Source organism: Misgurnus anguillicaudatus, chromosome 21 (assembly GCF_027580225.2).
Source record: "Misgurnus anguillicaudatus chromosome 21, ASM2758022v2, whole genome shotgun sequence".
Taxonomy (NCBI): domain Eukaryota; kingdom Metazoa; phylum Chordata; class Actinopteri; order Cypriniformes; family Cobitidae; genus Misgurnus; species Misgurnus anguillicaudatus.
In genome coordinates, this window is record NC_073357.2 from 28,769,104 (window position 1) to 28,793,836 (window position 24,733).

General features: G+C 35.2%; 2 protein-coding genes and 1 long non-coding RNA gene across 3 annotated transcripts; 2 read left to right on the plus strand and 1 right to left on the minus strand.

Annotated features, from left to right (window-relative positions):
- Positions 1-7,201: 7,201 nt before the first annotated feature.
- On the plus strand, positions 7,202-11,717 carry LOC129441173 (uncharacterized). Its single transcript, XM_055201002.2, has 5 exons — positions 7,202-7,986; positions 10,041-10,403; positions 10,519-10,651; positions 10,836-10,884; positions 11,346-11,717. The coding sequence occupies exons 1-5, from the start codon at positions 7,929-7,931 to the stop codon at positions 11,592-11,594; spliced, it is 852 nt and encodes a 283-aa protein (XP_055056977.2). The 5' UTR covers positions 7,202-7,928; the 3' UTR covers positions 11,595-11,717.
- A 1,661-nt stretch (positions 11,718-13,378) lies between these two features.
- On the minus strand, positions 13,379-14,877 carry LOC129433642 (uncharacterized). The gene is made up of 3 exons (XR_012359915.1): positions 14,677-14,877; positions 14,098-14,241; positions 13,379-13,829 (listed from the first exon to the last, which is right to left on the minus strand). It is a non-coding gene; the product is annotated as an uncharacterized lncRNA (long non-coding RNA).
- Positions 14,878-14,899: 22 nt separating this feature from the next.
- Positions 14,900-19,995, plus strand: nat16l (N-acetyltransferase 16, like). The gene is made up of 4 exons (XM_055200990.2): positions 14,900-15,228; positions 16,153-16,349; positions 17,743-17,967; positions 18,523-19,995. Exons 2-4 carry the CDS (start codon positions 16,158-16,160, stop codon positions 19,093-19,095), a joined length of 990 nt encoding a protein of 329 aa, XP_055056965.2. The 5' UTR covers positions 14,900-15,228; positions 16,153-16,157; the 3' UTR covers positions 19,096-19,995.
- The last annotated feature ends 4,738 nt before the right edge of the window (positions 19,996-24,733 follow it).

Consider the following 24,733-nt stretch of genomic DNA (forward strand, 5'->3'; position numbering starts at 1 on the left):
GACAAATAGAGTCACAAGCTGTAGAGATTCTTGGTTAAAGAGGCATTTTGTTGTATTTTTGCAGGTATCACGTCGCCTTGTGCATATTAACTTGTTTACATTTAAAGAGTAAATATTTTGTCAGCGTATATGTCTTGAACATTGTAAACCAGTAACTATACCGAGCACTTATTTAATGGCAACATATGTAATACGGTAATTCCTTTTCAAGAAAGACAATATGGCAGAAAACAAACCTTATATGAAGACCTGTGACTAATATTTTGTTGTTTCATTTGATTTGTTAAATGACTGGGACGAGTTTTTAGCCTACTATAGTTGCAATGCAGTGAACAAAATGTATCCAAATAGCTGTTTAGATGTGTCATTCTAAGATAAGTGATGTTTTGAATTGATGTATTAATATAAGTATGCTTTATTTTTTAATGGTTAATCTTTTAAATGGTTAAAAAAAATTAGTGTTAGAAATATTTGTGTGTGTCTAACTGTATATTGTACTGCTTTTATCAATAAAAAAATAACGAAAAAAGAAAGAAAGAAAAAAAAACAGCCCATAACAAACAAGTGATAATCACTAGTGGGCATTGAGCTTCAAAAGAATACAGAAACAAAGACAAGAAGTGATTGTTCAAATGTACATTTATTTTAAAGCAACACTAAAGAGTTTTTGCTCTTTGCTCCCCCTACAGATTGTAAGCGGAATTGTGCATTACCACTGTCGTGAATAATTTAACCTACTGCAGCAAAGCTGGCTCTGATTGGATTGTAGGTCTGCCGTAAAGCAAGTTTTTGTAGTTTTCACTCGAACTACAGGATCGCGACATGATGGTTGGAAAACTTCTATAGTGCCGATAGAGGTCTGCAAAGCGAATGTAAAAGTGCCGTTCACCCTGTTTCGAGTGGGTGAACGACTGAAACTTTTTTGTAAACGTTATTTTAAGGTAAAAAAACTCTTTAGTGTTGCTTTAACTTTCTATTTATACGCTCTTAAAAATGTAAGTGATACACGATGCCATATAAGAACCATTGTTGGCTGTAGCTTTCTGTTTTAGTAAAAAAAGTTCTTTAAAAAGATCATGAAAGGGTATGAAAGAAATGGTTCTTTGACAGAAAGGTTCTCTGAGACCAAAAGTGGTTCCATGGCATTGCTGTGAAGAACTTTCTGTGGCACTTTTATTTTTAAGAGTGTACACTAAACGGTGCTAAATAGCACTAAAAGTGGTTTATTGGCTCGTGGTCATATACGGGAACCATGTTAAGTGCCATATTATGTAGCACTTTTTTAAAACCATATTGAGCTCTGCAGAACCATTAGTGTTGCTATATTACCCGGTATGGTTCTTCATAGGTTCTATATAGGTGCTAATAACACTAAAAATGGTTCCCCTATGATAGCGAGGTTTTAGTGGTATTAAGCATCAGTTTTTTTGGAGTGCAGGAAGAAATGTAACAATGCATGGGTAGGCCTATTATGTAATAGCAGATGCGGAGCTGATGCTTCTGCATTATCCTACAATACAAAACCGACACAAAGCATGCTACTGACAATTTCCAGTACAGACAGCAGAAAATACACAGCACTTACACAATGGTGCTAAATAGCACTAAAAGTGGTTCACTGGCACGTAATTAAGTGGGAACATGTGTAGCACTTGTGTAGAACCATATTGTGCTATATTGAACCGTAAGTGATGCTATGCTAAGTCATGCTTTAGCACCACTTATGGTTCTACAGAGGTGCTATACAGCGCTAAAAACGGTTCTCTTATGATTACAAGCTTTTAGTGCTATTTAGCACCATATTGTACCACACTCGCAGTAAAAAAGGTACATGAAATAAATATATTTTTAAAGATGCTACTGACATGAAATTTTCAATCATCTGACTTGAATCCAATTAATAATCTTTGGAAATAACAAAAAATCGCACACAGAACCTCCAAGATTTGAAGACTTTGAAAGCTTTCATTACCAACAAAGGCTTTTGTACAAAGCATTAAATACATTTCAGTAAGCGTGTTCAATGCTTTTTCCCCGTGTCATTTTGCATTTTTGCCCATGACTTGGTTCATGGACATCTATGGTTTGATTTCTTTGTATGCATTGACATGGGTTGTTACCAGCGTCTGGTGGGGGTTTTATGTCAGTAGCACCTTTGGAAATATGTTAACTGAGAATATAGTTACATGTTCAATACTTATTTTATTCAATGTATAGCTAATACATATACCCTTAACCGTTGGGTCGGGGAGGGATGAGCCCAGTCTGTTGGGTTGTATTTAAGCTATGCTGGGTCAACTATAAACGCTTACTGTATTTTATTGAACCCAATGGCTGGGCTCGTCACTTTTTGACCCAGCGCTGGGTTAACAACCCAACATTGTTTAGTGTGTATGTACACACAGCAAATGGAGATATGTGAGAATGTGAGAAGCTTCACTATGCTGATTTGAGGAGCAGCTGTCCTGAGCTCACCCTCATACTGCTGACCTTTGCTCTACTACTGCAGTATAGTACAGTTTCTTATGGACCAGCATCTATTTAGACAAATTGTGAAAGGGGTGGACAGCTACTAAAAATAGTGTTAAAAAAATTCAACCCATACTTTTGTTCCTAAATTAAATTCAATCCTTACTTTTGCTGATCAAAATTCAGTTGTGTTTGTTGGAACATCATTTGGTTCAAGCACAACATGCATATTTAGTTTTCTGCAAAGCGACTTACAATTCATTACAAGGCATATGTGTATGTTGACTAGGAATTAAACCCACAATCATTTAATTGTTAATGCAATGCACTTCCAGTAGAGCACACAGGAATTTTTATTTAAATCATAATAGTTGTTTGTGATGATAGGCTACTAAAAGAGTTGAGATTAAGCATTTGTGATATACAAAGTGAAATAATGCATCGGCAGATTTTCTAGGAAACATTGCATAAAAGCCCTGACATATATATAATGACAGCAGCCTAGATAACGTCAGAGTGGAATTTACCCAAACTCTATTTCTTGCTCTGCAGAACGGTGGGGAGGGGGTGTGTGAGGGGACGCAGTGTACTGCAGTGTAATAAAATGCGGTGAATCGGAGGTTGGGGTCAGCCTGTGTGTCCTGAGGTGGGGGTGTAGGGAACGAGCCCATTTCGATATTAAAAAAGAGGCTGGCGCTAAGGGCGGAGAGGTGGGGGAAAACTGGATCATTCACACTGGTTGGTTTCACCTCAGTAGACATACCAATCACATGACATTGTATTCCAAAGAGACAGGATATGGTGTTACATGAATTCATTATGCAATGTGTCCTCTGTATCTCATATCTCACTGTACCTCTACTGTAGGCCACTGAATATAAACAAACACATCATAATCATCATCACAACCACACACACACACACACACACACACACACACACACACACACACACGCATGCACACACAGTAAAAAGTTGGTTCTGTATTCTGTATCTTATTTCTGCTGTGGTGTCTATATATAGAGATATTAATAATTATAGACTACCATGACTATAATTAGACACAGTAAAGGCCTAAACATGCAATGATGTGGACCACTTTAATGCATGCAGCTGCAACACCTCCATATGATTTTAATCTTCCACATTAATATTAAGAAAGGTCAGAAGCTTTTAAAACTATAAAGCAAAAGTAATGTATCTACATTTGGGTTTATTTACAATGACATGTATGCTTAAGACGTGTATGTACACCTGTGCTTCTGACAGATGGGCAAGGGGGAGGGATGGAGAAAGAGAAAGAGAGAGTGGAAGAGAAAATAGGTCAGAGGAAGAAGCAGAGGATACAGAAAAAGGATTTTTATATAAATAGAAGGAAACAGGAAGCAGACAGTATCTAGAGCACAGTGCAAAAACACAGGGGGACACAGACAGTATTAATTCTAGACATATTTTTAAGCAAATTAAAAAAAATCTTTGTATTCACAAAGGGTCACCAATCGACACTCAAGAAACCAATATAAATCAAATTCATCAGTGTGAATGAATGTACCCAGGGGACGCAGAGTCCTCTTTCTTTAAAAGCGTCTTCCCTGTCCTCCCCTAAATGGCCTTGGTCCTAATTTATAACCAATACACACCATGTGCTCTGTTGCATGCAATATGTCTCTCTCTCTTTCACACACACACACACACACACACGCGCACAGGCACATAAACACAAAAAACTCTGCCCCGGTTGGACCCCCATCTAATCCTGTTGAGTTATTTATGAGCTTTTGGCATCTGCTCCCCTCGATGACCATTCAGAACTTTAAAAAAATCTTTGAAACTGATTACCAAGCGTGCTTCTGGAGATCCTGCATGCACTTTCTTTCAGAATTTAGTTTTAAGCCTTGTCTAACATGTATATATACACACAAACACCTTTTTCTGTATCCATGCTCTCGTTAAAACTACACCTTGCAGGCAAAATTGGGAAAAACTAACATCTAAATGTTGCAGGGTCCAGACTTTGCAATACGAGCTACATTTCCGACCTTACCAACAACACTAAATGTATGAAATAAAATATATATTAACGTAAAAAATGTTATTTAAAATGGAAATTTTATATGAAATACTCACATATATCCCATCCGACAAAATGATTCTCTGCTTTACTGCATTACAGTATATTTAGTAATTACTTGCAGTAATCTCAACCACTTGCTTTAAATAGTTGCTGTGCAACAGTTAGTATCATGACTTTAATATAAAGATTATGTATGTACATGCATATTTTAAGTATGTGTCTCTTGAAAGCAATGCTTGTGTGCTACTTTCAGTTTTTATTTCTTTCAACTGTGATGTTGAGCCTGTGTAATGATCTAGGGACAGTCATGCGGCCCCGACAGAAGGAGCTAACAATGTCTGTTCTGTTCCCTAAAAAAATCACTCAGCAGGTAGCACAAATGCAGTGGTTACATTTTAGGAGCGTGACTAAAGTGATTGTGTTGATTCCAACATGTATTATGTTCCCTGCATCCTCACAAAACTCTTAAAACGAAAAGCCCTTTGCCTTAATTTGTGTCTGTGCTTTTGTTCCTGTGCTACAAAGCCCAATTAATCGACTGACTTAATTCACATACAGAGAAATTAAAGTGGGGCCCTGCTTAAAAAAGTGCCCACCACCTGATGAAATAAGGTGACTTTTTAAGCTAGTAAAAACAAAATTAAAGATCATTAAATATCTATTAAAACATTGTAATCCCTGAATAAATGAAAACTCACAACAATGTGGATTTTTTTCAGCTTAAACATGTTCAATATCAATTGATGGATGATGTCCCAGAGGTCCACATCTAATTAAGATCAGCAGGCAGACACAGACAAGACTATAGATTTTATTGACATATCTATTTGTGCTGTTTGGAATAGCAAGGAATTGCCTGTCACCTACTGGCCAGAAATGGTCAGGATTAGCAGCAAGATGAGCATTTTAGTGACATCCAGCAACCCTTTGAATTTTTTTTGTATTTTAAAATCATATATATATATATATACATATATATATATATATATATATATATACATATATATATATATATATATATATATATATATATATATATATATATATATATATATATATATATATATATATATATATATATATATATATATATATATATATATATATATAAAACACTAATTGGCAAAAGATAACTTCTAGTTTTTTGTCACATTGGAATTGTACGGTTAAACAAGTTTGTTGTATGGAGAGACTTGGTGCACTGCTTTGTTGTGTGCTGTATGTACATTTTATCATATGCAGTAGGTTTCATTTTTGCATATAATGCACAGTACACTGCAGAAACAGGAGTAATGTCTAACAACTAGAGAACAAAACTACACATTTCATTTAGACATTTCTACATTTTGCTTTACATCAGTCAGCTATCACTTCCTCTCTCATCAGTCTCAAAATTGCACCACAAACTTTGACACACTTTATGTTTAGCCACTGAGCCACTTTGATGTCACTGCTGTTCTATAGTTGTGGTAAGAGTATTCAGCATTCACACACTTTTTTCCTTTAGCAGAGTTAAAATTCTACCTTTAAACACCTTTGTGAATTAACAATAAAATATTTAAGGAAAACATACAGTTGTTCTGCAATTATTCTGAGGCTGTGATGTCACACAATTAATTTCATGCTTTAAAAGGTCACTGACAAAGTATTATACTGACATAATTCAATTCTGCATACATGTTACGAATCACTCTAGAGCTGCAGGGAAATGAAAATTAAAAAAATAATAATTAAAAAACTAAAAGCTAAAATACATCACCAGTGGTTCTCAAACTGGGGGCCGTAGACCCCTGGGAGCCCTGAGATTGTGCTGGGGGGCCCCAGTTTTACATAATTCTGTGTAATTAAACCTCACAGCACTACATTGTATTTGAGTTTTGTTTAATTAAAATTTTATGTTTTAGCATGTTTTATGTCATAAGTTTTCTTGGGAGGGGGTCACGAAGGGCACAAGTGGGGTCCACTGTACACAAAGTTTGAGAACCACTGCCTTACATTCTACTGTAGTGTTTTAAATGTAGATGCACACATTATGTCTAAAAAAATAGCACGAAAGTGGTTCACTGGCTCGTATTCATAGGAACCTATAGCACTTATATAGCTCCTGTGTACCATATTGTGCTATGAAGAACCATAAGTGGAGCTCTATATGGTAATGGGCCAATGAAAGCCTTTTAATGTTATTATTTTAGAGTTTAGTTGTTGTGTTTAGTGCTTTTTAATAAGAAACCATTCACCACATTTGCACTGGTTTATCGTTTAGTGTATTACAATATTTTATTACACACACTGTAAAAAGATTTCGTAGAAATGACCGTATTACTGGCAGCTGGATGCCAGTAACTTACTGTAGATTTAAATGTATGTTATTTACTGACAACGGTGTGTTCAAATTTAAACATTAACAAGTCTTTGTCTTACAGAATAAAAATATAGAATGGAAGCTTTATGCAGAGCATTCTGGGAACCAAAAATCCTCATCAACCTTTTTCTGTTTTTTTCCTTCAGATTTTGTTTCCCAGAATGCTTTGCACGAGGCTGTCACTTTAGTTTTACTCTGTAAATATAAAGACTTGCTAATGTTTAATTTTCATTTAACTTCGAACAAACTGTTGCAGGTAATTACCATAAATTCAAATCTACAGCAAGTCACCGGCAACCAGCTGACAGTAGTGCTGTAATTTCTATGGAATCGTTTTACAGTGCAGATGGGGTCCATTTGTATGATCTAGGCCAGAGGTCCACAAGCCTCACAGAGCAGGTGTGTTTCTAAATGCAGTTTACTCTTTGTACTCTCACAGTGGGTGAGTTGTTGTATAAAGTCACTTCAGAACATCAACACAAAATGTGTGTGAAATGTGTTTGTGCTTCAAATGTCACCTCAACAGTTTAGGGTGAGGGTAAAATACTATCACATTTTTAGGTTAAGCGTTTCCTTTATTTTGGCCACCCCCTTGATTTTCCATTGAACAGCTTTCACTACTTTCATGTCATTTACATTTACCACCTCTTCTTTCCTGCTTTTTAATGTTCTAGTTCATTTCAATGTATTTAGTAAGCACAATTTAACTGTATATTTGCAAAAAATAATAATTAAACATCAATACAATCCAAGTCTCACAAGGTTAAACTCAAATCTGCTGACAACTTTATGAATCTGTGTTTTTTGGGGTATAGAAACATGCTTGGTGGAAACTCCCACAAGTGCATAATTTCCTTTTAACAGAGATCAAAGATATGACTGAGTTGTCAAGAAAAGAAATGAAACCAATGGCTGAATGTAAGATGACTAGTAGAGAAGACTAGGGTGTAGGCAATAGCATCATACCTCAAAACAGAACCAGGAACAGGGTAGAGGAAGCTGTGTTGTTTTAGCGCAGCAGCCATGAACCAAAACAACAACTTTCTTTGTGCTCTTTATATTCTTGCCTTCTTGCAATCAGGTAAGTGCTAATTATGTGAAATACATACAAAATGTTAACGTTTGTACGTATACTTGAAAACTCAAAAAAAGATTAGGTATCAGTTTGAGCAGAGGATGCTAAACATTTTGGTATTGAGTTGGAATAAAAATGGCAACAAGATTTACGGTTTGAGCAACAGATTAAACATTACAATTCATTGCTAAATGGAACTGTGTTGTAAGTCAACACCATAATGAAAGATTTTCAGGTACACAAATGCTCAAGTGTTTAAACTTTACATGCTCTGACAAAACTGTGTTTGAAATATTGTCATTACTATTTTCTTTGTTATGAGAATAACGGACACATGTGTTGTGTTCTTAGCCTTTTCATATCTTGTTTTGCTTTTGTAACATTTTTGAGATTCACAATTTTTTTTTTATACATTTATTGTATTGCTTACAAGGCTTTGAACCGGTTTACGGAACGAAAACCAAAACCAGAAACTTTTGATGTTTTGAAAAGGAACAGAAACTAAACCAGAAACCTTCAAAAATATATATGTTCCGGAACAGAATCGTTTATTTAAAATAGTGGTAACCGGTTTAAACCCAATGTTTTTTCGTTCTTCGACAAGATTTCGGTGCAATACTCCGTGAAGTTAACTTCCGGTCATTATTGACTCATCTGAGAAATGAGAAGCTTACCACCAGCAAGTAGCCTACTCAAGCCCAAGTCTCTAATGCTAAAAAAATAAGAGGTAAACATTGTAGGCCACCAAGTATCTCAAGATGTTTGTTTTTTTAATACTAATTAGTGGTGTAACGGATTGCAGTTGATCCGTACAGATCATGACCCACGGTTTGGCTCGCATGCAAGTCGCAGATTAATACGCTAATAGGGTAAAAGTTGATAATTTGCATGTGTTTCAAATGCTTGCAAATGTTAACACTTAAGTGATTTTCAACAATTTAACTGTAAAAGGTGCTAAAGTGAGCAATTCTCTGTACGCACATGCGGTTAAATGTATCCGGTCCAACTCTAATCAAATGTGATTATCCCTATGCCCTTCAAAGATCAGAACTGTTCATGTATAAACTTGAGAGCGAGTTGCGCTGTGTCTCACAATGTAAAATACATTTGGCAAATAAAGCACTGAAAAACAACATAATTTTCACTTTATGTGGAGCGACTGTTTATGCCGCATCTTCTTCCCGAAGTGCCGTTTGGAATTCATCCTCCGTCTGTGTGTGTGCGCGTGTTTAAGTGCACTCAACAAATGTAGGCATGTCAGAATTACAGTTATGCCGCTTACATAATGTAGCCTTTTTTAATGTTTGATGAAGATAGAGACTTAAGAAAAATTATGCAGACTAATAATTTAAGTTTAATGTCCTAATGATCAGCCTACTTATTTGTATGTCCCACAGCTGACATGGAACGTTATTAACCGGTTCGGGAACTTTATTTTTATGTTCTAACCAGTTCAGGAATGTCAATTTTAGGGTTGAACCGAAAACCGGAAACGTTAAAATACTGTTTCTGTTCGGAACGAACCAATTGGGAAAAAATTCTGGTTCAAAGCCCTGATTGGTTATTCACCATTTTCACAATTCTTAATAACCGATTTGACAACTGATGTAAAAATGAAGCCTTATGTTTAAAATAATAATTAATCTGTATATTCAGTGAAATAAGTATCACATTTGAACTACACCTATTGTCATTTTATATGTAATATGGACCATGTGATATAAATGCTGTGGTTTGAACATGGCAAGTGGCAACCACAACTATTCAGAAATTAAAAGCCAAACAAACAACCTCATTACAGCTTCAGATATAAAAAAAATATTCAATCAGTAAATAAAAGTGTGTCATAAAAACATACATATCATAAAGACCCACTGCTTATTGTTTTTTGTATATTACAATGCTAACAATACTATTGTAGTATTATTTTAAATTGAATTATTTGAAGTGCCTGAATCATTCTGCTTCACATTCATAATCCAGAATTATTTTTTACTTTCATCCAGCCTTCATCATTGTTCTTATCTTTCTGTCCCATCTTCTTTGCTGTCTTTAAACAGGCAAATCAAACACTGAAGTATCAATCAGTCACAGTCCATACAAAGATGGTCGCAATGTGACCTGTGTTCTTAAAGGAAAAGAAAATATGACTCAGATCAACTGGGAAATGCGAAGAGGCCTAAATCACACAAAACTCGGCACATTTCATCCATCCTTTGGTACTTACATTCCACCTGAATATGATGATAAAGTTGAAATTCAGGGCAAATCATCTCAACGTCCAATGTCGTCCCTTATCTTTAAAGTAGCAGTAAATGAAAGTGTGCTAATCTGTTGTGCGTTTGTAACATTTCCTTCGGGTAAACTGGAGCAATGCACTGACATCAGTAAGAAAGATGACAGCATCAACACGTCTATAAATGGTATTGAGACATTCAATTCTATTCATAACTACTCACATATTCAATCTATTTATTCACATTTTTTGTGCGTTAGTGTGAGGGCTTCATTTTCTTATGTAATTTACTTGTCATATAGCTTTTACTCACATGAAGCGAGAACCAGGGATGGGATTATTTGGACATTTGGGTGCAATGATCATCGGATCTATTCTTTCTCTTTCTACCCTGACCATACTATTCTTCATATGCAGAAAGAGCAACTGTAGGAGGTACTGTGCATCCATCACATACAAAATAATAACAATAGATAGCATTTACAAATAATTTCCACATTAAATAGCTAATACATAAATAAGTAGTATAACTAAAAAGATATATATTTTCATTCATTGCCACACACACTTTATATGACTTGTTAAAAAAAAGCAATCTGAGGGATATTTAATCTTGCAGGAGGCAGTCCTTTGAAATATGTGTGCAACTGACAGAACCGCCAGCTGAGGTAAGATATTTGCCCATTAAAAATAAAGTTATGACATAAGTGCTGTTATAATAAAAAATATATATCTTATATACAAAATTTAAAGGGCTCATTCAGTACTGTGCTTAAACCAGAAAATGTCATTCAGCACAACATTAAACAGTTCAGAAAATATTCACAATGCGTCATGGAAACTTAGAAAGTGCAGTGCTGTTTTTTTTCTGTTTCCTTTCAATCTCAAACTAAGATTATTGTATGAAGTGATTAAAGGTAACACGGTTTCCTGTTGTTTTCTAAAGAACATGCATAGTTGTGGGTACAGCGTGGTTGCTGCTCAGCACGGCCAATTCTCACGGGCCTCGTTTGCCACAAATCGTCCAAATTTTGAGAAAACAATTATTATAGTTACATCATTATGGTTTTATGTTTTGCATTTCGCAATATTGAAATAAAAGTAAACTAGTGTCAATGTGTTACTTTAGACACAAGAAGAAGAATCACCTCCAATTCCTCCAAGTTCTTCAAATGGCTTTGACCCCTCCAAACTTTATGCCAAGATCAAAAAAGACCTTTTCTATGGCCGCTTGTGGAAGTCTTACCAAGGCCAGCCCAAGGCATGGACACAAGACTGCACGACTGATCAAGGACATGTTTATCACCTGTTAGGACAGAGCCCTTCACCAAAGAGAAATGCGGAGGCCGACTCCTTGGGGCCGGATGAAGCTAAATGATTTTCTATAAGCAGCAAAAGTTTTTATATTTCAGTCTTTGTCTTAATCAGAGGAACTTTGCCATATTAAGTTAAATACAGCATACCGGAATGTATTATAACATGAAAAATAAAAGTATTTTTTAATATTTGTTTACATTTTTCACTTGGAGACATTCAATATGGATAAATGCATTATATTAGGAGAATATACTAAATTATATTTATTTGTATTAGGAGTTTGACACTTCACTAATGGAAATGAAAGAAGATTCAAGAAGATAGAGGAAAAAATATAATTAGAGTTAGCCAGCAGTCAAAATGCAGATAATGCCAATTTTTTGGGACTCTCTTTTGGTTCTATTTTTCCGGTTGGAGTTCCTGAATTCTCAATTTACCATCAACTATTTTTTTCAAGAAGCCCTCGCTGCAGCGCGATGACGTGGTGGATTAATCCAGTACGTAGTGGATGTTCAAACACGCATGCGCAGTGAATATAAATCCAAATCCAGTGCTCGGTTGTGTATTTGAACACAAACATTAACACATTTGCCATCAAATGGCGATTAACGTATTTGCTGGTGTCCTAGCTTAGTTATAAGTTTACGTGGATACCCACGTGCAAAATAATTCCATGTTTTCGCGTGTTCAGTGCAGTTATTTTCACATAATTTATCCATAAAAGCTGATCGTATTAAATGAGTAGGCTAACGTTACCCCTTACGAAAATTAACCATGGTTTTACTACAGTTAAAACCAAAAAAACATGATTACTGTAGTAAAACCATGGTATCCACAAAATAACAATAGTTTTTATAGCCATGGTTTTCAAAAACCATAGTTAAACAATGGTTAGTGTAGTAAAACCATGGTTTTGCTGCATCACACCAAAAACTATGGTTACTACACTTTTACCACAATAAGTAAGGGATTGTAAGCTCATTTTACATTTTTAGCATTGTGTAATGTATTATCTTAACATGTGGTGTACACAGCCGGTATTAAACAATCATCTTTAAACAACAAGATAAGGTATATTAGCAATGATACATGTAACGTTGTAATCAATCATTTATTTGAGTGTTGTATTGGAGTTATTTTAAAAATATTCTATTATATATATATATATATCTATTCAAGTTACTGTTAAATGGAAACAAAAATAACTTGTCATTTATTTAAGTTGTTTATTTATTTAACTTTTACCCCACAGCTTATTCAATTCACTGATGATCGGTGACTGCAAATATTAAACATTTTAACAATAAACATTAGGCCTAAACATGAACTTAGTAAAAACCCATCTTTCTGTGATTTACTTTCTGTGATTTACTGTTTTCTACATTAACTCATCATACATAATGTAAACAACATTCTGTAAAAAAACATTGATATCTTTAATATTGAATCAGAATCACCTTTATTGCCAAGTATGTTTTTGTCACATACAAGGAATTTGTCTTGGTGACATGTTACGGACATAAATAGAATAACTAAGTTAAATTAAAGACAATAACACACTAGTAATATAAAAACAAAAATAATTTAAATAAGCAGCATGGTACAGTAAGTATATATAAGTATATGTGTGTGTGTGTGTATATATATATATATATGTATATATATTTTCTCCTTTTTTACAATTGTGTGTAGTGATGCCTGTATGGATGTTCAGATGCTGTTGTTGTACAAATAGATAATAGGTGATATTTACAGTAGCATAGTTTAGAATGGTAGTTACAGATGTACAGTATGTGGTGATTATAAACAATATACAGTTATGACAGGTGTGGAAGTTATGGGTTCTTTAATTGTTTAGGTTTAATATAACCTGAGGAACAAACTGTTGTTGTGTCTAGTGTTCAGTGCTCTGTAGCGCCGGCCAAAGGGCAAAAGTTCAAAGAAAAAGTTGGCTGGGTGTGTGGGGTTGACGGAGTAAAATCATGTCAAATGTCAAAATCAATGTGAAATTAATGAAAATAACACTTTGATGCTCATTATATCATAATTACATTTCAAGACTTATCCTGTTTTTTCACAGGCAGGGTCACATATAACTGACTGCAGTCAGCTCAGGTAAAGCTTTTGTCACAGTTTGATCTTAAATAGTTTAAAGTCAGTGCCACGCCACCACTGCTTTACTGATGCAGAATAGATGAACAATTCATCCCTGGGACACCCTTCCTCCAACTCGACCTGGTGGACAGTCTGTAAATAAATCTCTACATCCCGGAGAATGTGTTTCAGTTGACAACACCTATTTTAAGAAAGAGAAGTAAATATTAAAAATTAACTTAAATGTATAGTCTAAATCTAGGGATACTTTATATGAATTTAGAATAAAAACACTGTTACTATAAACACACACACACACATTTACATTTACACGTTTGGCAGATGCTTTTATCCAAAGTGACTTACAGTGACATGCTTTATTTAGTATGTGTGTTACCTAATGATATTTGCTAGTAATGTAATGCTCTACCAATTGAGCTATGGAAATTTTTTTAAATTAAATAACTTACTGTCAAGCCAGACAACAGGAGCCTTTTCTCTGAAAGATGCTTTACTAACAACATAGTGAAAAAGCTGGCATGTCAACAGTCTGAGGAAAGCCACATCTCCATCTTCTTTAATGAGCAAGGGCATCTTGCCAAATCCAGTCAAATCTAAAAAAAACCAGTCAAATCTCATTAAGTTGAACTTTTCAAATAAAAATGCAAAGGATTGTTAACATACAAGTACTAAGTCTCTTTTATAAAAAAAAATCCAATCCAGATGTATTAATTTAAGATAGTGATACTGGTTACAGTATGTGCACCTTGAAATTACTGTGCAACTGTCCTTTTAAAAAAAACATTAATCTAGAACAATGCATTAGCGAAAAGCATTAGTTAGCCTAGCAAAATCAGGTTAGTTTTACATTAGACCTGCAGTCTGTCCACGCGTGGCATTATGTTCTGAAGTAACGTTATATGATTAAAATGAGAATCGCTGTTAGCATATTATGTCACTTTTATACCGCTTCGGACACATAACACTAACGTTACACAAGACTATAGATGTTGAAACAACAAATCAGTAAAAAAAGATTAATTACCTACCTTTATACAATCACTGTTGTTAAATAATCCATCGTTTTTCGGCAGATTCTTCTTGAAATACCAAAGCACGTGCGATTGTTCATCAACAACAACACAACACCGCGCATGCGCGTAACATTATATTCACTGCGCATGCGTGTTTGAACATCCACTACGTATTGGATTAATCCACTACGTCATCGCGCTGCAGGCTGCAGCGAGGGGTGTCTCATTTTTTTAGACATGTCCTAACACGTAGGCCAACAGAATAACAGTAGGCAAAACCTGCAATATCGCTATTAATCCGCTTGGTGGAGACACAATACTGTTTTTGGAAATAACTTTTGCTAACAATTGAACTTTACACTCCTTTACGCGCAGGTTTACAAATGATTGACATTAAGTTTCAAGATAATTATCAACATGAAAAATCATAAAAAGTTTGTAACCTTTTAACACGAAACGTTTCATATACTGCAAGCTGGCAAATTTAAAGTCCATATAGATGCTCGAAGCTGAGATGAGTTTCGTCACAGAACGGTGAGGTTCACGAGACTCGGCGTGTGTCACGCGGTAAGTGACAACAACATTTTTGTCTTTGCGTTTTAGTTTTTAATGAATGAAGGTCATGTTTTTAAATCTTATTTCACATAATTGCATCGTGGTGATTAAAACAGCTGTAACGTTTGAACTTTTATCATATGCTTTTCTTGTTTGTATTTTAAGTTACTGGAAGCAGGATGCTAGGAAGTCACTTCTTCCTTTAACTGCAAAGCAGAAGGGTTTTGCTGTTAACGGTTGTAATTCCTAGGGAATTAACTATTGTTTTATTCTAGTAAAGGTGTACTGTGGTAACCATGTTGTTGGCTAATTGTAATACTATTTGTTTGGTTATTTATTATTACAAATTACCATATTTATTTATAAAAATGCACATATTGCCATGAATTGCCAGTTCAGACTTGTTTCTGCTACAGTACATCTGGCATTATGCACCATTTAAAATTCTTTGCATATACATGTATTTAAACGGTACAGTATGTATAGTCATGTAGCCTAAATGTTTTCTCTCCTTTCTTTATTATCTTACATCCCTGAGATCTTAACTTGTTCTTTATCATGATTTCACTACTTTAAAAATGCTTGTCAGATTAAAATTTTTATTGTGCATATGATTTTATTGAACACTGTGGAAAAAGTGTTTTACAAAGCATTTTGCCATAAATCTATACTGTGCATGGTCACGTGTGTGATTTGAAACTATGGTATCTTCATAGCAACATCAAATGGGCACCAGATGTTAAACAGATTTAGGCATAAGCCGGGAACTTGCTAGTTTTTACTTTCGGGAACTTGCATTCAATTAACTTTAACTTTCAATTCAGGTTGCACAATATTACCAATCACAGTACATTAAGTAATTTAAGATTTTTGTAATTTGAAGGAAATCTTTAATCTGTATTTGTTTAATTTGTTGTTATGTATGTTACTGTGCAGTGGTAATGATGGATTCACATTGTGTTGGTGAGAGTGAAGGGCTGACTTTCTACATTGCCAGGCCAAAAGATTATGACGACGTGATGGCCATATCACAAGATATATACGAGGGCAATGATTACCTTCCACATCGCTATCACTTCTGGATGACTGAACCAGACAGACTGGTTTTTATAGCAAGGAGGGTCAGCAAGTTGGTAAGTGATAAGAGGTAAAGTGTGCTAGATTTTTGCTTTACCTCACAGTGTCAGAAGGCATCAGAGAAGATTATTTTACAAAAATATTTACATAATTAGTCAACAAAAAAGTGAATAAGTATGAGGTTATACGTATTCACTGTTGATGCATTTCTCAATATTGAACAAAAATAAATTTTAACAGAGTTTAAACATAAATCAGGATATCATGAAAAATACTCTCACCCTTAGCACCCTATATATAACTGTAAATGACTTCTTTTATTCAGTTAGACATAAACAAATTATATTTAAATGTCATCATGTTGTCATCTTATATGGTACTCAAAATAGCGCAGCTCCAAAATTCTCAGAAAAGAAGTCTCACAAATCAGAAAATCATGTTTTACTGTGTAAATCCAATCATTTTAAGAAGCCAGTGGGTGAGTTAGGCCTGGGCATACAATAACCTGGTATTGTGTTATGCAATACTAGTTAAACTCTGTCCTGAGGCCCCAGACTGCATTTTATATTAGGGACCTTTAGACTTTTGCATATAGTATTAATACCCTGTAAAAAATTAGCTGTAATTATGCATATATAAAGACAAAGACAAAAATAAGATAAAGACTAAAAATGTTTTATGTTCATTTAAAAAAAAAAAAAATTATTTACGTTTATTTGACAGGGACAATGCACAATATGTAATTGGACCAGATTATAGCCACAAGGCTAATTTACATCTGTTGTCCCTGGACAGGAGTTGATGTTATAAGTCAAAAATAAAAAGTTAAAAAAGAATAATATTTGCAATACAATTAAACTAAATAATTCATAAAATAAAATAAAAAAACAAACAACCACAGAGACAGGAATCAGAATAGACAGGAATAGACAAGTTGATCCACACAAGAAGTTAATCCATACACAGGTTGGGGGAGAGGCAATTTGGTATGTCCAATTCACCTAACTTGTATATTTTTGGCCTGTGAGAGGAAACCGGAGTACCCGGATAAATCCACGCTGACACAGGGAGAACAGGCAAATGCCATCTGAGACATTTTTGCTGTGAGGCAAGAGTGCTACCCACTGTACCCCAGTACAGTACTTATTTGCTTTAGGGGTCTAACCTATCTTATGTTATTGAGGCATGCATTAATTGTTATATAACTAGAAAACAATTGTTATATAACTACATTTAACTACAGGTGTACAGGTATAGCTTGAATGCACTTGAAGCCACTTGAACCACTTTGGATAAAAGTGTCTGCTACATGCGTAAAATGTACAAAAAGTAATTGATTTCCACTCAGCTTTCTTGCAGATGTAACAACAAATTTAGATTTTTTAACCATATGTTGATACATGACTATTTTAACCTGTGCAATACAAAAAAATCCTTGCGTAATTTCAGGTGGCGCTGGAGTCAAGTCTTATAGTTGATGGAGGTGAAACAGTGGTGGTTGAGGGATTAAGGGTGTGTCCAAGTGAAAGAGGCCGTGGTCTAGCCGGAGTCATCCAAAGATTTGTTGACGGGTACCTAAAGAAGACCTATCCCAGTTTGAAGAAAAAGCGCATTACCAGGCAAAATGTCCCGGGAGCTGAAAACATGGCCAACTTCACATTTCTGGCCAGAAGGGTAAGTTACATTAAAAATGGTATTTATTTTAAAGAATTTTATTACCAAAAACCAAAAACACATTGTATTATACCAAATACACACAATAACTGTTTTTAGCAATGAAATAGGTGCACGTTAAGAAATACAAAAGACAATTTTGTATAAGCTAATGAATCCATAAACTATAGTGCACGAAAATGGTACAATTACTAAGTGTACTTGAAAAAGTGTATTTTAGGGCACTTCCCACTTGGGATAGCATTTGTTAACTCGTAATACCCCACCCTGGACCTGCCAAATTTCAAACCCTGGCTACGGCCATGATTGATCCTTGCGTAAATGGATTCATAGGGATCTGTTGTTTTGATTCTAGTGTATTATCTCATCTCACATTTGCTTTACAAAGTTGTGTTATGTAATCTGGGATTTACTTGTAATCTAAATTCTTCTAGCATACACCATTGCAATATTAATCATTTGCCACCATTCACAACATTAAAATGTCTCTGTAATTACTTTACCCTTTCCACCATATTTTTCCACAATGATGAACTTGTATATCTTATATATCAGGCTGTCCTGTCTCTGCATGGGAATTCTGAGAGCTTAGATGACTTTGTAACATATCTGATGGGAAAACTTGATGCGTCAGATGGATCCAACACCAGGCATCCTCTAGTAACAGGACAGATAAAACAAAATGCATTAATGCCCGTTCTCCTGGATCCAGAGCTGCCATCCAGACTTCAGCTTCCAGGGGGTGCTATCATCCAGGATTGGCAGCCTTTGAAAATTATCGAGAGTAACTTTGAGATCTTGGCCAGGCAAAACTTGTCATGGTTTGTGGATGGTTTTATTGAGAAACCTTTGTTCGTGAGCTTTCACACACCTCCATATCCTGTTCCATTAAACGGAGGGTCTGTACGCCTAAACATCGACATGTTTGGGACGGATGTTTCCCAAGCAAAGAGAGCACTTACAGCCCACCTGAATACTGTGAAAGGTGAGATTAAGTGCGCAGTTGTGATTCATATTTTTATGCATCAAAGTCTATGGGAAGATTTGAGGCAGTTTTGTGAGGGGCATGACGGGGTGAAGCAGTGGAGGGAATACTGGGAGCAGCTCTTTCTGGAAAGGGATATATAATCCCTCCAGGGTAGAGAAAACAAAAGGTAGATGCTGTAATGGGACGAACGTAAAGAAAGACTAGTTTAATTCTATACTGATTGTTTTTTTTATTGCTCACCATGATGTTGGTAGTTGTTATCTCAATACAAATATCAATTTAGCTTCAATCAAAAAGGAGTATTTAGTCATTTAAATCAGAATGGTGTTGTACTGATCTGTTGAACTTTAGCTGCATCTAGTTGTGAGATTGCGAATTGCAAACAACAGCTAACCCCTCAATTGTTAAAATGCATATGGTAGCCTCCACAGGACAAACATGTCATTTTCTGAGACAACTTAGGGACGAAATTCACTAGATAAACAGTTTATACGTTTAGGGCTACTGTAGAAACATGACAGCGACTTCCGATGTATGTGAATAAAAACGGCTCATTCTAAAGAAATTAAAACACTACAGTTAATTATGCAAGGTCTTTATACACCACTTATAATATAATTATGTATATTAGATTGCATTTCTGCAAAATCTAATATAACACAATGCACCTTTAAAGATTTTCCTTTTTAAATGATTTTTAAGAATCAAGTACAAGTACAGTTAGTATCTATAATCAGTTTGCATCACCTATTTACGTATATCATAATAAAAATGAAAAATAATTCAGTTACTGTGTCTGTGTGGTTATTACACTCATTGGAGGCAACTGCGTTGACAATAAAGGTGGTTATAGCCGCCTTTCCACTAAACATGACATACGGAAGCAATTGTCGGACTTCACCCCCTAGTGGCAGTCGTAATGAAGTTTCAGCTTAATTGTACATGGGAGAGAAGCTCTTTCCACAGCAAGAGGCTTCATTCCAATATTTACCATAGTGGAATAAATAAATGAACGCAAATGAATGAAACAATAAACAGCTCTGCATATATGAACAAAGACTACTCATTTTTAGTATGGAGACAAGATCAAAATTACATGTTAAGTAAGTAAGTGATAGTATTAATTTAATAAGTTACTGATAAAACAAAGGGTTAAACAAAAAGGATTAATAATTTTCACCTCACACATTGTTTTTGATTGAAATACACTGAAATACATTACTTCCGGTTGGCATATCGCATGCGGTGTAGTCGCACAAGTAAAAAAATTTTAGCGGATCCAACCCTCAAAACGGATCCGAAAGTTAAGCATCCCTTTGCGACTCTCCATAGGGAATGAATGACTTCCGATTTATCGGCCGTCGTTTGTCGTGTACAGCGGAAAGGCGGCTTCTTTTTTGTAATTGCCTTACATAAAAGCGTAGGCCTAGACTGCTCAACCACGTTACCCCTTGTTAAAACGTGGGAAAACTAACCCACAAAGAAACCACAAATATAACTAAATTTAGTTAGTATCTGTTATTATTCTCTAATTACATGTGAACTTCAAGCATACTAAATACACCAGGAGTGGGGAACCCTGGTCCTGGAGGGCCACTGTTCTGCAGAGTTTAGTTCCAACCATCAAACACACCTGAATTTAATTTCCAAGTAATCCTGAAGACTTTAATTTGATTTTCAGGTGTGTTTAATTAGGGTTGGAACTAAACTCTGCAGAACAGTGGCCCTCCAGGACCAGGGTTCCCCACTCCTGAAATACACAATACATTGACATATGCCACATTGCCACCCTGTTGCGACAGTAACCCTGGGGATAGGATTATTTTGGTTGTGGCTAGAAGGGATACAGCTACGATCATAATCTCGTGAAATCTTTCCGGATGAGCGCTGTTTTCATCATATTGCGACCCCCAAACCTTACCCTAAACCCAAATTGTGAAAGGATTTAGGATGTTGCTGTATCCTATCTAGTCAGATGAACCTCTATTTTTCATCCTAATCCAACCATTAAACCATACCATAAACCCAACGTCTCGCGAGATTTGGCTAGAACACATTATTTCTGTGGTAACAGTGACCTCTGCTGGTGCATGGGTGCCATGATTTCAATTTATTTTACTTTACAGATTAGCCACTTTATAAAACTAGTTTGAGGTTTTAGACTTAAAGGATTTTAATGATATGCAGTTACATGCAGCACCTGACATACAGATAAATGAGCAGATAAAGCAATTGTGTCCAGAAATACAAAACAAAAAAAGTTTAAAAGTATTATGCTGAAATATGTGCATGTCTTGACATTCTCTAAGATATAAGCAGCAAAAGTTTATATATTTCAGTTTTTGTCTTAATCAGAGGAATTTTTAAATATTTGGTTACATTTTTATAATTATTTCACTTGGAGACAAAAACTCTTCCAGTGTGTCTAAAACAACATTCAATATGAATAAATCCATTATATTATTATGAGTATATGCTAAATTATATTTATGTCAAATGTTTTGGGAGTTTGACACTCCACTAATGTAAATGAAAAAATTAAAGAGCACCTATCGTCCGATCCACAATTTTACATTTTCTTTGGTGTGTATTATAAGTGTGTATTAGTACATGTTAACGATATTCAAAAGGTACAAACCCCAAAGTAAACGAATACGCGAGTTATTGTCTGCAAAATAAATATTTTTTCTTGGACTACAACAAACACACGGATTGTAGGCAACAGTTTACTTCCTCGGCCAAATGGTGTGGACAAGACCGACATTATCATTCCTCCCGCTTCGGACTCAGCCTGTAAGTTAACTCCTGTTAGCATTGCATTGTGAGCGAATCATTCAAACATGGTAAGGAACTCATATTTCCAGACTGAGGTCAGAGGTATTCAGGCCAATCACAACGTAGGCTACAGATTAGCTGGACAATTAGGAACACGGTGCTTTCCATATCAAGTTTTGTACAAAATCAATGCATTGAGGAAGACAAGGTTATCTGGCGCTACAAAAATGTACGGTATGCATATGTGGAAAATAATGTGTTTTTGAAATCACGCAGACGTGTTGTATTATACCAAATACACAAAATAATGTTGTTATTCTCTGCATGTATGTACTGTATATGTGGAAGAATTGACAATAAAGCATACTTGAACTTGAACTTGTTTTTTGGCAATGAAATAGGTGCTCTTTAAAAGGAATGGCCATCTCTAAATTCAAGAGAATTATAAGAGTTATTTAGTTGGTACATCTTCAGTATCTAGCCAGCAGTCAAGATGCAGATAATGCCAATTTTTGGGACTCTCATTTGGGTTCTATTCTTTCCGCTTGGGACTGCTGATTTCTTTAAATATGTCCTTACACGTAGGCCAACGGAATAACAGTAGACACACCTGCAACATCGCTATTAATCCGCTTGGTGGAGACACAATACTGTTTTTGAAAATAAGCACGTTTTTAATATCTCCGGGTTGTTTCTTTTGCCAACTTTTGAACTTCACAAATTATGGAGATTAAGTTTCAAGATGATTAACAACATGCAGTATTAAAACCACAAAAAGTTTAACCCTTTAACACGAAACGTTTCATATTGCAAGCTGGCAATTTTAAAGTCCATAACAGATGCTCGAGGCTGAGATGAGTTTCAAGAGACTCTGTGTGTGTCACGCGGTAAGTTACAACAACATTTTTGTCGTTTTAAAGTGAACAGATTTAAATTAATGAGGGTCATGTTTTTAAATCGTATTTAATATTATTGCATCATCTTAAAACAGCTTTTACATGTTAACTTTGCTTATATGCTTTCCTTGCTTGTATCCCATTGTAAGCACTGTTAGGAAATAAAGGTGTCATCCTTTTTTCTGCAAACCAGAACTGTTTTGTTGGTGTTATGCTGTTTATTGTTGTAAACTATTGTTTTATTCTAGTAAAAGTGTTCTGTGGTAACCATGTTGTTGGCAGATTGTAATACTATTTGTATCACAGTTTAAAGAGCAACAATTGTCCGATTCACGTTTTTACATTTCCATTGTTGCGTAAGTGTGTACGTTAGTACGTTACATGCAAAAGGTGCATACCTCAAAGTAAACGATGACGCAAGTTATCATCTCTAACGTAAATCTCTTTTCTTGGACTACAACGAACACACAGATTGTAGGCAACAGTTTACTTGCTGGGATTGGTGATGTAGACAAGACCGACATTATCATAATTCCTCCTGCTTGGACTCACAGACCGAATCTTATCAAACGTGTTAAGGAGCGTCACATTTCGGGCTATCACAACGTACAGATTAGCTGGTCAATCAGGGACACAGTGCTTTTCAAATCGATGAGTTTTGTACAAAATCAGGAAGAGGGTGAAATCTGGAGCTACAAAAATGTACGTACGGTATGTGGAAAATAATGTGTTTTTTGAACCATAAACCACGCAAACACATTGTATTATACCAAATACACAAAATAACGTTGTTTTAGCAATGAAATTGGTGCTGTTTAAAATGGTTACGGTTGCTACTTATGGTAAATTTCTGGTTATTTATTTATTACAAAACCATAGTAAAACTATGGTTACTGTAGTGAAATGCACATATTGCCATGAATTGCCAGTTCAGACTTGTTTCTGCTACAGTACATCCGCCATTTTGCACCATTTAAAGTTCTTTGCATAATCATTTAACGTGTAAGTCCAATCATTTAAAATAGTCAGTAGGAGATACCTGGGGGCCTGGGGATACATTAACCTGATATTGTGTTACACAACACTAATTAAACTCTGTCCTGAGGCCCCAGACTGTATGTTATTATACTAGGGGCCTTTAGACTTTTGCATATGGCATTAATTGGAAAGAAAAATAAATGGAAATGGAATTTTTTAAAATATATTTGTATAAATAAGTGACACTGAGAACACTCTTTAAATTATTAATTGAATTGAATTTACATTTTATTTTTAACCTGTTGCTGTAGAGATTTGCTGCTCATTAAAAAGTCATTCCAGTTTTGAACACCTTTTTAAATTAGCTCATTTTAACATAAGATATTAAGATAACAAAATATAAAAAGAATATGGATGTGCTGGTACAATACTTTTTTGCTTTAGGGGTCTTATCTCATATTATTGAGACCTGCATGAAATTAGAGCAGAATGTACAGGTATAGCTTGAATGTACTTGAAGCCGCTTTCGATAAAAGTGTCTGCCAACAAATTTAGATCTAACAGCCCACCTGAATACTGTGAAAGGTGAGATTTAGTTGTGATTCATATTTTTATGCATCAAAGTCTATGGGATGATTTGAGGCAGTTTTGTAAAGGGTGTGACTGGGTGAAGCTGGAATACTGGGAGCAGTAAAAAGGAGATGCTGTAATGATACGAACGTAAAGAAAGACAATGATGTTGTTAGTTGTACTGTACTGTTTAGCTTTGATCAACAAAGAGTATTTTGTCATTTCAATCAGAATGGTGTTGTAGGGGAGAGCGGGTTAAGTTGTCACACTTTTCACGCTGTCTAACATTTACAAATCACCATAAATCACAATGGTATAAATATCGTTCCAAATGAAAAAAGGAAGTCTTGGGCAAACATGTTGTATTCATTACATTATCATATTTTATGTCATTACGGAGTTGTAGACAAATGAATAGGGAATGTTTATTTGTGACAATATGCCCCATCGGCCAGTAAGTTGTCACTGGGGGGCTGTTTACACTTGGTATTAAGATGTGTTTTCATCGATCGAATCACATGTGGACGAGAGAGACACATTACGTTTACACCTGGTATTT